General features: G+C 29.0%; 2 protein-coding genes across 2 annotated transcripts; one reads left to right on the top strand and one right to left on the bottom strand.

The window, feature by feature from the left end:
* Window positions 1–415: 415 nt before the first annotated feature.
* Window positions 416–1,653, top strand: LOC143182492 (mitochondrial transcription rescue factor 1). Its single transcript, XM_076383505.1, has 4 exons — window positions 416–669; window positions 754–902; window positions 1,144–1,216; window positions 1,289–1,653. The coding sequence occupies exons 1-4, from the start codon at window positions 478–480 to the stop codon at window positions 1,472–1,474; spliced, it is 600 nt and encodes a 199-aa protein (XP_076239620.1). The 5' UTR covers window positions 416–477; the 3' UTR covers window positions 1,475–1,653.
* Window positions 1,554–16,645, bottom strand: Rod (kinetochore component rough deal). The gene is made up of 33 exons (XM_076383504.1): window positions 16,502–16,645; window positions 15,798–16,039; window positions 15,605–15,709; window positions 15,414–15,537; window positions 14,797–14,948; window positions 9,236–9,432; window positions 8,693–9,165; window positions 8,419–8,604; window positions 7,926–8,347; window positions 7,634–7,802; window positions 7,475–7,570; window positions 7,210–7,401; window positions 6,992–7,122; window positions 6,812–6,917; window positions 6,494–6,734; window positions 6,275–6,416; window positions 6,044–6,195; window positions 5,702–5,935; window positions 5,561–5,607; window positions 5,204–5,499; window positions 4,985–5,142; window positions 4,714–4,917; window positions 4,521–4,636; window positions 4,116–4,225; window positions 3,879–4,000; window positions 3,501–3,770; window positions 3,342–3,433; window positions 2,908–3,269; window positions 2,650–2,835; window positions 2,346–2,577; window positions 1,975–2,277; window positions 1,815–1,898; window positions 1,554–1,723 (listed from the first exon to the last, which is right to left on the bottom strand). Exons 1-33 carry the CDS (start codon window positions 16,637–16,639, stop codon window positions 1,679–1,681), a joined length of 6,129 nt encoding a protein of 2,042 aa, XP_076239619.1. The 5' UTR covers window positions 16,640–16,645; the 3' UTR covers window positions 1,554–1,678.
* Window positions 16,646–16,680: the final 35 nt, after the last annotated feature.

The raw sequence follows: 16,680 nt of genomic DNA on the forward strand, positions 1-16,680 counted from the left end.
GATTATACATATGAAACTACATATATACAGTAATATTTCAAAATGTTATAAAATTAAAAAAAACTTGCAAAAATTTGAACAGAATATTTCCTATCTATACACACTAGTTTTGCACGTCGTGAAACATTCTGCTTCGTATATTCTACTAACTTGCTCAAGTATTATAAATTTATATTATAGTACAATAAATGAGAAATATACAAAATTCTACATATATCTTTTACTGTTTGAACGAAAAATTAAGTAATACATATGTTTAACACACATATGTATATTTTATGCATATTAACACCTTTATGTGTTTAATAAAGTTCCCTAAAATTTTAATAAATAACAATGCTTGATTTACAAATTCCTTTGGTATTTCACATTTGAATTGAGTTACCATTGCCAGCATGTCATGATATAATTGTAAATAGTAGATACTGTATAAACTGATGTTTTATACTCATCTCTCTAGACGTAAAATTTTACGCGATGTACAGACAGATTTATTGTATCGCGCAAAGAACAATATGCGAAAATAAACGAATATTTCATACGCTTGGGATCATATCAAAATTTAATTCTGAACCATATAATTCATGTATAAACAGTTCTTATTTTCAACCAAACCTTAACCTTACAATAAACAAGAGATTTAAGAGTAAAAATCGAAGTATTAAGCATGTAATCTAGACAATCTTAATACAATTTAATGTTCTGTGTAATGATATGAATTAATTTCTCATTTAATTGTTTGTGGTTTTTCAGAACACTGAAAGTGACAGTGATAGTGAAGATGAAAGTGAAGGCGAAATCGACAATTATTTGCTAGGTAAAAATTCAAAGGTAATTTATGCTACAGTACCTTCCCTTCGCGTAGATGCTATTGCTAAAGCAGGATTTGGAATATCACGCAAGTACGTAATTACTTATTGAAATATTATTTAACCAAGTATTAAATACTGCAAACAGTTGAAGTAAGGTAGTAAATTCACAGATATTTTAATTGCAAAATTATTACTGAAAAGGTTCTACAATTTGTGGATTATCAAAGTTTTAGTATTAGCAAAAATACAATAACGTTGCATACTATTTTAAGCAGTTCGTAACATATTAACATTTACATTTCATATCGATTTTAAATGTTACTTTTTACAGTAAGATAGATAAAGAATTCTACAACAGCAATATTCGTGTCAATGGGAAAAAGTGTCTCAAGAAAAGCGCTACGGTAAGAATACTTTCATGGTTGGGTAAAATATGTGCTAAGGGAAAAGAATTACATTATATTCTACATGCATAGGTTGAAGTTGAAGATGAAATTGATTTAATTACTGGCCGAAGTCCTGTTAATGCAAAACTTTTAATAGTACATCGTTGTATATTACTGTCGGCTAAAAGTAATACAGACTCTATTTCTGTGAAATTGGTTAGAAATAAGTCCTTATTAATTGAGGACTATGATGATCCATGGAATGGCGTAAATTGATACATAATGCAATAAAAATTGGGTACATCTAAGTACCTTACTTATGTAATATATATGTAGACTTTATAATAAATTTTTATATAAAAAACATTTTACTTATTATATAAAGATAATAATACTGCTGGGTATAGTTTAAGTGAACTTATTAATTTCTGAAAAATGAAAATAATAAACCACAAAACATATGAAACATATAAATTTTTATTAAACTTTTGCTTTCAATACTGTATTTTGAATAATTTGATTACACTGAAAAGATAATAAAATTTTAATTTAGTCTTCAAGTATACACAGGTAATGAATAAATGTTAGCAAAAACAGACAGTACTGCAATACTTACATAATGTATACAAAGTATTCCATTTGAAGATAAAATATTCAAATCTTCTAATACTTTCATAACATTGAAACTATCCTTGATTTTCTACAAAATTATTCATTAAAATTAAAAGTTACTACATTTGTATAAGTTATCAAATAAATAAACATAATGTACTTACATCAAGAACATATTTCCTATCATCATCATTCAAAAAAGGTAAAAGGGCAGCAGCTAAATGTGGTTGTTGACATTGAAAAGAGTATTGTATAACATCATTAAAATGCAACATATGTATGACAGGACATGAATACAAAAGTTGTAAAATTTCGATACAATCATCAATTTGCTCTGATGTTGGATGTATATACATTTTTCTAAAAGGTTCTGAAATAACTACTTGCCATCCAGATAAATATCCATTAGAATTTACAATACTACTTATATTTCGCACTTGTAGCAAAATTTTCTTTAATTCGTTAGTCTATGAACATAATATAAATCTTACAAAACTCATTATTTTTCTATATTTTAAATATATCATTGACTTACCATTAATAATTTGGCTAACTGTGTTAAAGTTTTATCCCAGATGGAGTATTCATATATTTCAAAGTCTATACAAAGTTGAACAATGATGACAAGTGCTTGCGATGAATAACTCTGCGTCTTCCACAAGATTTGTACAAGCTCTTGTTTAGAACATGTTTCAAATGTACTCATACTGTAATTTATTCCTAACGATTCCAATCTACCTATATATTTTAGAGATTTCATATAGTTTCTGAAATACAATTACATAAATATATTGAATGATACTAACAAATTTAAAGAGAAATCAATTAATATATAATACCTGATTGTTTGATAATCACGTTTTGTCAAATCTTCTAACTTAGGTATATCAAATAAAGCTTGTAGTACTTGTAGAGCTTTATAACACATTTCAGAATTATAATCCTCTTTGCTATCACTGAAACCAATGTTTATCAGAAAGTTAGCAGATAATTCTAAATCTCCATGTTCAAGAATATAGCGTGCCCTAAAAATAAAGTTATATGTAAGTACATAGCATTCAAATAAATGAAATTTAATTATAGTTACACAAATCTACCTTAATAAATTATCATCTGAATTTGAACTTGGTTCAGAGTTTGTTGTAACAGAAAACGTGTCAGTTATACTTTGATTAAGTTTCACATATTTGACCTCTGGCTGTAGCCACTCTTGTAAAAGTTCCATTTGCAGTTTCACTGTATTAATAGAGAACAACTGGCTGATAGAATTCACTGCAGAATTTATGTCGGGTCTGTGATCAGTAACACATCGATACCTTTTTGGTATACTTTCATCTGTGTATAATTCACGAACTAATTTATGAGGGTTCCCAATTAATGACAAATAAGTTTTATTTGCTAAACCATGTGTGTGTAAGATATGTTCCGACGTAAAACGTAAATATTTGAATTTTATTTTCTAGAAATGAAGTAGTTAATTATAAATCATTTATTAGTTATAGAAGTGGACTACCAAAAAAGGGAAAAATACCTCTAGTATTTCTGTTTCAAATGTAGTACCCTCTTGAACTGATAGTTGAGCATATTTATAACATTCTTCAACTGCTGCTACTTGATTGGCACCTAACGAAAACAAAACGATGTAAAACGATTCAATAAGTTGATAATTGAATAAACGAAAATGATATACCTGGAGGAGCATGATTCACTACATAATATAATGCTGCTGTACCATAGTACAATGCATTGGGACCAGTCATTCGTTCTATGCAATTTTTTATATCATTTAACAATCTAGTATTTTTTGGATAAAGGTCCCACTTATCTACTTTATGTTTATTTCCCCAAATATTCATTACTTCCCCTTTAATGGCTAATGTACATATAATATGTGGTTGTAATTTAAGAATAGGAGCAATATCTAACCATTTATCATAGGTTTTTAAATTTAATTCTGGTGCTGAAAGAGAATTAATAGTATAAAACTATCATACAAACATTTTAAAAATACATATAATTTAGTTATTTATTTAAGTGTATTAAATAATATCTGAAAATAAATTTTTACTTATAAGGGTCCACAATTCAATTTTAGGCAGAAACGGCAATCGCCATTCTGCTACAGGTGGTAAAGATGTGTATTCTGGATTAAGATGCATCCACTCATCACGTTCTACTTTTGTAGGTTGGCTAAAATACACAGTATAAAAAATGGAAATATTTTTTAAATAGAATAAATAAAATATCACTGGAACTTTCACACCTCTACACATCCCATTAGAAATTTTAAAAATCTTTTACCTACCTAGTACGAGTATAGTTTTGCAGAAAACAAAAATAATTTCTGTGTTCAATATTCTTGTCATTTATGAGATCCATAAGGATTATAAATATTTCATAATGATAAAAATTTACCTAGAAAGAAATGAATAAACATATACAGGTTGATTCTACTTAGTAACTGGAATGGAGTATAACTCTATTTCAACTGAAATTAGAAAAGAATCTTGAAGAAAAATTTTGCACTGCTTAACGAACACTATTATTCAACTGTAAAATTATTTTCACAGGTGCACCAGCGCAATTGCAAGATGCAATTATACTTTTCTCTTAAATGGAATAATCTGAAAGATAGTCCATGCCAGTTACTGAAATTACTCTATACAATAAGTCTTGAATATATTAAAGCAATACATTTAATTTATCATACTTGAGAATAAACAGAAGTGATACAGTTTTTCAAGGCAGCTTTATCTACAATTTTAGCAGCAACTGCATTACATTTTGCTCTTAATTCATTAATTTCATCCTCGTGAATATTTAATTCTAAAATACATAGAAATTTATATGAATACAAATTTTTAATATATATAAATACACACATAGGAATTAATATTGTTTACCTTTTCTTCCATTTAAATTTGTTATATTTAATTTCGGATTCCAAATTTTGATTATGGTTTGTAAATAAAGCAATAAGCAGTCTTGAATATCGAAACCAAAATCAGAGCAAAATTTTTCAAATAGAGATATCATATTATCCCCCTTCCAGTTCATAAGACGTTGTAGTATTTCTCTTTTAGTTGTTGTATCACTTGTCAAAACCTCTGCAAATATACAATTCGAGTACTTCATATAATTAAAAACCTCTTTCCATAAAGAATTTATTTCAACCTTTATAAGAAATAGAGTATTTCGATAATATCTGTGCCCAGTGGTGTAATATTTTGTTGTCTTTGTATATTTGCATAAATGTTTGATTTTTTATCAAACGAAAATATTCGTGTCCGAAGATTGATATTCTTAAATGTCGAAAACAATCTGACTGAAATCTGTAAAAAACATTTACAATATATCTATATCAACTATAGTTACATTAATTAATATACTCACAATTTGCAAGTTGCAGAAATCCATTTGCATGCTTCTGATTCTGATAACATGAACAAACAGGATAAACCAAATTGAAGATCAAATGTTCGTGTACTAATTAACTTTTTTAACATTACAATTACATAATGAGTATACACTGATCTAGTTTCCATTATAAGTGTAGAATTTACATTTGCCATAATACAGAGGTTCATATATAAGGTTTTTATGAGTTGTAATAGATAATAATTGTTATGTTCCACATTTAACTTCTTCATCTCATCAAGTAATTTCTTCAATGATTCTTTTGTTTGCAACTGTATAAAAATTTCATGTTATAAAATAGACATTACAACAATACAAATTTAAGCGTATTACCTGATTGCAATTTTGGATACTTTCCTCTACTTTTATATGCTCTACTTCTGCATTATAAACAAAATAAAAATGTATATAAATGGATTATGTTTAATGTTTTAGTAAATAATAGTCACAATAATTATATTAAGGTATATTTACCAGAATTAGCTATATCAAATTTCTGCATAGAAATCATAGTTCTAAATAATGGTAGCAAAAATTCATCAGCAGCTATAGCTAATTCTTTATAAATAGTGTATAACTTCCAGTTTGTTCTTTGCATTTCTTCTTGATTTAAATTTAATGTACTTGGATCATATGTAGTACTTTCATTAAAGCATTCTTGATACAAATTTGCCCAGATATATAGTATTAACATAGGTTGTAATTCCTCTAAAATATTTTAAATACTAATTTTATAATTTTTCGATCATTTTCTGTAGATAACTTCTAAACTAATTGCACTGAGTATATTAAAAATTGTATACTGTACATACGCACCATCTGAACAAACACATAATGCAGAAGAAATTAAACTGTGAACAGTAGATGCAATATTTGTATCCGTTTTTGCATATTGTAACATCAATGAACACATTTTCTGTATATATTTGCACTCATCTTGCATTAAATATATTGGTCTTTTATGAGATCTAATAAAAATCAAATACCAGAAAGAACTATTTCATGCTCATTTGATTTTTATACATGTAAACATTAAAATTTTCTCACCTTGCAAAATATTTAAATATGTCTTCATCTTTTGTCCATCCTAATAATAAAGATACTGCATTTAATCTTTGTAATTTAAGTAAATCCGCAACTTTAATAACGTTTTTATACGTAACAGATAAATTATGTTCTTCCATATCCACTGAAATTTTGCAAAATTATTAAAAGAAAATTAAAAACGTTAATTGTTATTACGAAACACAAGCAAATATTTTTTACCATTGTATAATTGTTCGATATATTTTCGTAATATTTCTTCTTTTTTATTATAATACTCTACCAGTGTAATATTAATATTGAACTCTTTTCTTAAAAGATATCTTGATTTTTCTTCATCCATATTTTTAATAACATCGTTACAATAATGTGACTGAGTTTTACATTTTATTGAAATTTCTTTCAACTGTATTTTTATCCAACCGAACATTTCAATGTAATGTTCAAGCGCTTTAGGTATAGTCTAAATATAAAATTTAAGTTTTAATAATGGATATACTAATTATAAATTCTAAATTTTATAATAATATTTTAATATACCTTTAGAGTTAAACTGGCTGTCACATAGTTAATTATTTGTACACAACAGTATAATAAAATATCAGTTTCTAAAGAATTCAATATTTCCATTACTTTCTCGTAATTCCTACAAAGGTATCAATATTATTAATTTATTTTGATGCATTGTTACAAATTATACTTCCTTTTATACTGTTTTACCCTTTTGACAAGTAGTAGTTTGTGCAAGACGAAAATGCTTTTTTCTTTAATAAAGGATCATTCTTGGTTATTTGTTGAATGTGTGAAATCATTTCATGATGATTTTGTCTTATTATGCGACATATTAATTTCTTCAAGAATAAAAATAATCATTTAATTTATTTAATTGTACATCCAGTATAACAAATGTATGATAAAAAATATAAATATTTACTAACATCATTTATACCTATTCGTTCATATCCATACTTTTTTAGTATAAGTTTTATTGGGACACAATTATGTTCTGTTCTAATTTGAGATGCTAAAACGTGATCCAAATTACTATTTGTTTCTGCTAAAGTTATCATAGTTGAGCTCCATGGAACAGAAGCTTTCTTTAAGACTTCTAATGTTTTTTGTAATTTAGTCTGTAATATACAGGAATTGAATCAAATTGTAATCAAACAGTACACAGATTTCTCTGGAGTTTTGTAAATATACCTCTATATTTTGAATTAAATTAATTATGGCAACAACCCTTTTCTCCCATGGAGCTTCTTCACCAGACCACCAACTTTTAGAGTTGTTTATAGTTTTCTACGAATATGTCATTGAAATAAATATTTCATAATTTTATTATAGGATTTAATTTATACAAACCTGTATGTATGAAGAACAAACATAATCGTGCTGTAAAGAATTATTTAGCATATACTGCTGTAAAAAGGTATTTACGAATTCTGGAAGTAGATCCACATGTATTTTATCTAGTAACATGAATGACACTTCAATAGGATCTCCAATATATAAATCAAGAGATATAGTTAATCTGAAATGATTTTATTATATATTAATATTATATATTATTAATATTATATATTATTATTATATATTATTAATATTATATATTAATATATTCCCCTTTTTATATTGTATTGTTGAAAAATATTACCTGTAGTTAGCTTTCAATTTTTGAATATCAGACATAGCTTGTATCATAGCAACAAGTTGTTTTAGATTTGAATCTTTATTTAAATATTCTTGACAAAAATATAAGGATTGACTATTTTCCTCAAATCTCAATAATTTTATAAATTTATTAGCAAAATCAATGCCAATTTGAAGCCAAGAAGTGCGATACAATTGTTCAAATGATTTAATTTTTTTACATCCCCAGAGGATAATTTCACACATTGCATCAGGAATAAAAGACAACAAAGTAGGTATAAAATGTGATAACCATGGCCAAAGACAAGATGGGGATATATCATCAGGAAGAGTTGCAAATATGTCTTTTACAGTTTCTACAGACATATGTTTTATTATGTCTGGAAGATGTCTAGTCCAAATTAAAGTAGCTGCTTCCATTTCACCCTGTGTACAACGAAATTCTATCACTTGAATAATATATTGTTAAACTGTTTACTTAAATTTATACATCTTACCAAACTTAAATGTGTTTTGTATTCTTCTATGAAGCTAGCGCGTGAAAACCTTATCCATTTTTTCATAATGTCATCATTATAATATTCACAATTTTCTTGATACCCCCAAATCATGTGAAATGTTTCTAACTTGTGCAATGTATCATTAATTAAAAACAGAAGATTTAACTGATTATTATTTTTCACCTTCTGAAATTGTCAGTAGAAATGCTCTGCATATTAAATGTACAAATATAAATACAAATTATTGTATCACCATATAAAATTCAATTACCTTATCACATTCTATTATTCTTGCATGTGCATATAAATGAATTTTTCTCATTTGTTTATATTCAGGTATAAGAGCCTTGCTACAACATTCTACAACATATTGCACATTTTTTATTTTATCAAATATACTAAGAAGGGTATCTACTTCAACAGGATCAGAATCTTTCTTTGCCCAAGGATCAAGTTTTGATAAGAACAATGATGCTTTTTTGCAATAAATAGGTTCCATAGATAAATTAAACTTTTTTGCAAATGCCTCAGCTGCATCAAACTGTCCCTTTCTCAAAAGACGTTGTAATTGATACTCTGGGAGACTTTCTGATATAGTTTTTATTCTAATTGTGTCAATACATTGCACCTGATTCTCATTATCATTAAGACCCTCCAAAAATAGAACTAACTCATTGCAAGGATCCATAATTTCAACAAGATATGTTATAGCAGGAACATTTATTTGAAACTTCTGCTCAAATTCTGCATAAGAAGGAATAATTAAAAAATAGCATAACACAAAATAATACACATACCAAAGTGTATTTCATACCTGGAAAAGAAAGAACACGTAGACTGTTTATATTGCAATTATCATTTCTTGTTAAAACAAGAATTTGACATAAATTGGTATCACTATTTTCCATTATTGTAAAGTCTGATACAGGTTCTTGATACACTTTTAAACCAAGAAGAGTTTGAGGACACACCATGTGTAAAATACCATTTTTACATAAACATAACATTGTACTAAAATTATGAAAATAAAAAATCTATTATTATTATTTAACAATTACTATTGTGCATTGATGTTATTACATAGAATGACTAATTTATCATCTGTATTCAATACATTTACAGTCCCTCTGCAAATATGGATCAGGAATAATTTTAAATTACTCATCTTTTGCCGCGTAATCGTTTTGTTCCTCAAGTTCTGTGACCTAATTTCCGGTTTCATTTAAATGTTACATTTTACAATACATAAAATATCATTTTTATTTCTTTTAAATTTTAAATTTCGAGGATGATTTTAAATAAAGAATATTTTTTCGCGCCGAAACTGCAATATTACTTTTTCATTATATTAAATCTATTACTACAATAATTTGGTATGATAATTACAATAAAGTACGCACTTTAATATTTTTATTAAGAGTGAAGTTGCTAGAAAACGCAAACACAAGTTCTTTAATTAAAAAGGGAAAGATCTAACAATAAAATGAAAATATTACATTTTTCAAGATTCTAATTGCCGAACTTTTAATTACTATTCCATGTAATAATCTATTTACATAAAATATTTCATGTATATATTCAGCTTCTAAAATATAAAAACATTAATAAGTTTGGCTAGATACTACTTCATTCAAATATTAAACAATTTTTCCAAAAAAAGAAAAAAAAACGATTATTCTGTTATCACGTTTTCATATTAATTTTTTGCCCTATCTTTATTTTCATTGTTTCATTAATATAAATTTAAATGCAACCAACACATGCATGGTCTATTATTTCAGCCATATATCCTTAAATACGTGATCACCTTGTACATTGTACTAATACAATTTTATCATATACAAGGTATCCCAAAACAAATGTCGCTTGCAATAGAAGCAAAACAATCAATTGTAGAAAATATTCAAAAACTGATTTGCAAGTAGTTCTTTTATTTCTTACATGAAATCTGATGAAATAAAAATGATATTGTTTTCCATTTTTAAGTCAAGTTTAAGTATAATGAATTGTGTAATAAACTCCGTAATTGCATATGGACGTGCATAGAATTTAGAAGGAGCAGTGCCTTTATTGTTACAAAAAGCTTATCCCCTGTTCAATTGTGCAAGTAAAGCCGGGAACCGACCAGCAAGCTAAGCTTACTGATTACTTCGTGGGCGACTTTTAGAGACAAGCAAGGTATAGATTATCTTCCGAAAAAATATAACACCTCTGTTAGCTTCTGATGGAAACGTTTCCGCATTATTCGTGTCCCATGAGAAGTCCTCTGAAAGGCATTAGGAACAATTCTTTCCAGGGGTCTTCTCATAGAACTATGGGACATGTACAGTACGTACATTGTACCGATTAAAATGTTTAAAGTTAGCATAGCTTAGCTTAACTTTCTAGTGGATTCCTGGCTTAAATTAGCTAATCAGCCAGGGGTTTAGAGAACTGATAGCACTCTGACCCACGCGACAATCAGGGGACTGAAACATGTTAACATGTTTGCTGCCGTGCCCGCACATGGTGCGAGTGGGAGAGGGGCGTCACCACGCCCGCAGCGCCTGCGGACGGCGTCGTTTCGAGTGCGTTACCCTCACTACCCCAGTACTACTGGGATTCAGCTTAAACGTGGCCCGGCATATCTGCCTGGCGTGCTGTTATATCTTTCGATTAGAGTGAAAGCTTGCTATGTTCCGTCGAAAGGTGGGTCCATAACACATCTGCCTACTACCATTTCCTAAAAACAGCCAGTAAGACAATGATAGAACACGATCATTGCGAATATGAGACTAAAAATAGAGCTATAGTCTCTGCAAATAGAGTAGCAAGTAAACTTGTGCAACTTCTGTGAGCTCTTTGTACAGTACCATTCAAAAGTTGGGTTTCTTTAGAGGATTTGGGAATGAGTTCAAAACGTAGAGTCCAAGATGCGATTGTATCGTGATCTCTGTTCACTATCGAGCGACTTTTTCAATAATTGAGAATTTAGTTTCAAGCACGATTAATAAATTTTTTAAATGTTTAATGTTCAAGGATTTAAGCTTTGCTCACTGAAATCGCGTTAGAATTTTCGTTAAGTGCTTGGTAAATCGAATTTATTTTTGTGCATATGACGGAGGAGGAAAGCCCTGTTGCTTTAAGAATCGAGCGAAATTATTTCGTGCTTGAGCTGACCCTCACGCCGCTGAACAAAGAGTAAACGGGGCATGCTAAGAGAGAACGAGATGGAGTAATAGTGGGAGACCTTCACAGCCTGCCAGTTGCTGGCAACTGAGAATGATAAACTGGCTCGCGGCGAATCACTTGCTAATCACTTGCTAATCAAAAATTTTCAAGTTTTTGAAAATGCAATCTATGTTGTTTTGTCAAATAATCGCTAAATTAAAGTGCATAAGTTATGTTGAACACCCTGTATATAATGTATAATTGATTATTACGAGTTATATTTAATGCTATTGTTAATAGAATACAAGTTCATACAATGACTTAAGAATTTAAAGATATATTTAAAACCTAACAATTTTTTATTAATAAATGATTCATCCTATTTCTCTCGGTTGTCGATAATCAACTCATGTGAATGAGCGAAAAATCACTTGTCACAGTAATTAAAGAAATGAATATTTAAAGAACTATGCACAATATTTCGGAATATAATTTCAGCAATTTACATAGAATTTCGTAAAACAGAAATCCCTACAATAGCATAGTAATTGAAAATGTGAGTTTTAATTTAGGAAACTGTCTTAGACAGGCAAAGGAAGGACCTGAATTAATCATAATGGCTAATAAAGAACACCATAAATTGTCATTTCTGTATTCTATCACATCATAAACCCAAGATAATACCAGCAGGTACCCTAATCAAGTCATTATCCTTGATTTCAGATTTGCTGTGTGATTTGTATTTGCTAAACTTACAAATCACCCCCAAGACATTCAATGAAAATTGAAATTTTCATCAATTGCGTTACTTTTAATCACGGACTATTGCCTCACAATCAGAGCCTGTGCGTTAGTCACTATACACTGAACAGTTTAGCTTTTAAATGGAAAGTGTGAATGACTCTACAAATCAAACCACTGATCATCAATCGTATAAAACTAATCACCTTTTATTGTTCTAATGATGGATCCTATCACAGAAATTTTCATCAAAGAGGAAGTATTTCAAGAGACATTTCCTAATGACTATATGGAGCAGCCTTCTGTTCAACCTTCACCTCAGAAACCAGCCCCAGAACCTAATCAATTTTTAGAAGTTTTAATAAAAGAAGCCGAGTATGTTGAAGCAGGCGATGATTTGGCTACTGTAATTGAAATCGATTCCGACGTCGAATGCATTTCTATAAATTCAGATTCCTCGGGAGATCTCGAAGAAGTATTATATAGTACATCACAACCACCAGGGCCAGTGGCACCACTACAACCATCGGTGCTTAATGTACGAACAGCTGAAGCATGGGAAGCACCATTACCTCAAGAAACCTCAAATTATCCCTTTGTCTCAGATAATCCTATTGATCCTCTATCTGGAGAGATATTGAATACAGAAATAGATGGACTGTCCCGTTCCTCGATAACTCCAAGGCCAATGGATTTTTTTAATTTATTTGTGACGGACGAATTGATTGACACGATAATAAACGAAACTAATAAACATGGTAAACAATTGATGACAAATGCAAGCTTGCCTTTCTCACGTATGAAGAACTTTCGTGAGTTGACTGTCCTTGAATTTAAAAGATTCCTTGGACTGTTGTACCACATGGGAAATGTGAAACTATGCAAAATAAGTGATTACTGGATGATGGGTAGATACTTTCATGTTCGTATTTTTGGAGAAACAATGGGGAGAAACAGGTTTTATCAAATCCTGAGGTCACTGAACTTCAGTGCCGAAGGAAATTCGACGGAAGATCGGCTGTCGAAAATTCGACCTATAATGGATTACTTCAATAACAGAATGAAGGTGGTTTACCACTTGGAAAACGAATTCTCCAGTGAAGAAATGGCTTTGCTAAGAGCGAAATTAATCTATCAACAATGCAGAAGGGCCAAAAAAGAAAGATGTGAAATTAAAATGTACATGGTGACTGACCCAGATGGTTTAGTACTGAGGTTCCACATTCTTGGAAAAGACGACACCCTAGATAAACAAAAAAACGAGTCTGAAATTATTAAAAGCTTGCTTGAAGATCAGCTAACTAAAGCAAACTCCGTGAATCTCGAAAATGGAGAGACGAATTATACTAATATTGTTAACAGAAAGCGTAAAAGCAAATTCGAAGATGACAATCAGAAAAAGCAAAAAGAGGATGAAACACTTGAGGAAGTTTCAGAAGAGAATGGATGTGTTTTTCAGTGGGAGGATAAAGAAGATACTTTTGGTTTGTCCCTTGAATTTCATGATGAAACAAAATCGAAAGAAAGAGAAGTTACGAATCAAACTTCGAAATCATACGAGTGTATGTCGAAGATTACTTTAAAAGATAGAATGACAAGTTTTTACGCGTGTGAACGGGAAAGTTTGCCATCGCATATAAAAATTGGACTTCACATTCTACAACTTCTACTTCTCAACGCTTATACTTTACATAGAAAACGCGTGAATTCTAGATTATCATTTCTACGTTTTCGCATGAGTGTCATTCAAGAATTAATAGGAGAATGCTTGCCCTTTCCTACTGATTGTATATCAATGACAGGTAGCAATGAATCAGTTCCTGTTCACCTTCCCGTTCATTGTCCGAGAAGCGATAAGAACAGAGTATTAAAAAGACAATGTGTACAATGTAAAGCACTCAGAGGGAAAAGAATAGAAAGCATTTTTATGTGCCCTATGTGTCCAGGTCAACCTGGGCTCTGCCTTGAAAATTGTTTCAGAGATTACCACAATTATATCTAAATCTTATTTAAATACTTTCTTTCAATACAAAGTATTATACTTCACATAAAATCGTTTTAGATGATATGTGAGAAAGTCTTCCTTCCCAATATATCTAAGAATAAAACTTTAATTTTGACTGTAAAGTTGTACATATCATACTTTATATAAAGTATGCAATCTTTAATTTTTTGATCTGATAGCAGTAAATAGATTTATTGTGCAGGCACGGCAGCAAAAATGGTAATTATTTGCAATCTAACTTTGGAGTTAGCTAATACTCTATTAAGTTAAATTTGATATTGGACTTTATAAGAAGTGATATATATAATATCTCAGGTACATGTACTAATTATAAGATAGAGAAGTACATATAAAACACAGAAAAGTTTCATGCTTGTTATGTAATATAGTACATGTTGAATAAAATAAATATATAATGCATGCAAATAGAATGAAAGATTAAAAATACTTTATCATGTAAAAATTGTATGACATCTTACATGTATTTCCTAAAGAATTCTATTTTGGTATAATTATAGCAGAGTCCATTGAAATTACTATATTGTTCACTGGGCCACATAAATAACATATTTGAACACAACATAGCTATTGATATTTCTTCACCTATCAAACCTACAGTGATATAGTTTACCTATAAAATATTTATATTAATACCTCCTGCAATTATTGTAAAATACAGTGATCCCTCACTTTTTTTTTTATTTCAAGGAAGCCCCACTATCACCCATGAAAATGATCAGATATGTACACATCTTTAAGATTCATGTATCAATAAGTTAAAAGTAAAATAATTAAAGCTATTATTGTTCTTCAGTTTCTATTTAAATTCACTGGTAGATTTAATAATAAATTCTTATTTTATTCTTTACAGAAACATTCTTCAAAAAACAGTGTGAAAGAAATGAATTACTAAACTTTTACTAAATACTAATCAATAAGTTTAGTGTAGATTTATATATCAAACAAGAAATAATCAAAGCAACATGCTTTTTAAGAAGAGAATAACCAAAGAGTAACCATTCATATTTGTCACAAAAATTGAGGGAATACTGTATTTAAATAGAGAATAATATTCTAAATTATGAACACAGTTTACCTCGTTATTAGAAAATCCCTTAAATAACTGTACAGATTGAATTTGTTCTATAAGTTCTTTTAGTGTGGTATCAGTTTCATTTAAAGTAGCAGCTTCAATTAATTTAGTATTAATTTTTGATATTCTGCAATGTAATGACAGTGACTGATTATGTATAGAATCTGTTGTATAAAATACACTTGTATAATTACCTGTAAATAGCTCCGCTTTTTACAATAAGATACATATTAATATAATCATTACACTGATTTTGTAAAAATATTTTTAATACGGGATCACTATTCTTTGTAATATTTCTGTATATAAAAATAAACATGTGTAATTATTCTAATTTTGTAAAATATATATGAGCAAGATACACAGATAGTTTTGATTTAAACTTACTTTGTGAATATAACTTGTCCTTTATTTAACAAATGAAGGCAATATAAAACCCCATTTGTCAATACAACAAATAAAAATACGCCATCATTGGAAATGCAATAACATGTTATTGGCAAACCAAAACTAGCATTTAAAATTATATTCTCACATGTTTCATTTTCAAATATGGTAACTGATTTATCAATTGCTACGCAAAACCTTGTATATTGCACAGATGCTGATACATATGGATCTTTAACCACCTTGTAAAAACATAGAATTGTTTTATATAGATTTGATATTTGTTAAGTTTTAACAGACAGCTTTTGATCTTATCAAACTGTTTCTGATAAGTTTAAAAAGTGAAGCATTTTTGTTTGAATAATAAAATGAAACAAAAAATTACCAGAGTTATAATTGATTATCTATAATTTTATGCATATTCATATTTTAAAAATACCATATGAAATACAATGGTACTTATTTAGATGGCCAAATATTTTCCCATCTCTACTTTCATCACTTCTTTACAAACAATAAAGATATGGTTACAAGCAATAACCATTTAAATGAATACAATTGTAGTATGTGTTTAATTTTAAAATACACGAAGATTAAAATATTGAAAACTTATAATATATTATTAAGAAAACAAATAACGACCGTTAAACTTCTCGATATACAAGACGCATGTTACAGTTAAATTAAAGCTGAGTATAACTTGCCTTTCCGTCAGATTGTATCGTGGCAATTGTAGACGTTTCGTACAACGATCCATTATTTTCTGCAACCGTTCTTATTCCGAAATTCACTGTTTCTTCTTCTTTATCAAATCCAGACGACACTTTATTCCACAGCGCCATTTTACCCGCGAAACGATTATGAAAATGTCAACGTTTGCGCG

The sequence above is a fragment of the Calliopsis andreniformis genome, chromosome 8 (assembly GCF_051401765.1).
Source record: "Calliopsis andreniformis isolate RMS-2024a chromosome 8, iyCalAndr_principal, whole genome shotgun sequence".
Lineage (NCBI taxonomy): Eukaryota > Metazoa > Arthropoda > Insecta > Hymenoptera > Andrenidae > Calliopsis > Calliopsis andreniformis.

Coding starts and splice junctions, on each gene's coding strand:
- Rod (XM_076383504.1), bottom strand. CDS start 16,639: ATGGCGCTGTGGAATAAAGTGTCGTCTGGATTTGATAAAGAAGAAGAA. Junction 5,608..5,701: donor ATTTGATATAGCTAATTCTG/GTAAATATACCT, acceptor TTTATAATGCAG/AAGTAGAGCATATAAAAGTA. Junction 4,226..4,520: donor TCACTTCTGTTTATTCTCAA/GTATGATAAATT, acceptor ATTTCTTTCTAG/GTAAATTTTTATCATTATGA.
- LOC143182492 (XM_076383505.1), top strand. CDS start 478: ATGTACAGACAGATTTATTGTATCGCGCAAAGAACAATATGCGAAAAT. Junction 670..753: donor AAAATCGAAGTATTAAGCAT/GTAATCTAGACA, acceptor GTGGTTTTTCAG/AACACTGAAAGTGACAGTGA. Junction 1,217..1,288: donor GTCTCAAGAAAAGCGCTACG/GTAAGAATACTT, acceptor CTACATGCATAG/GTTGAAGTTGAAGATGAAAT.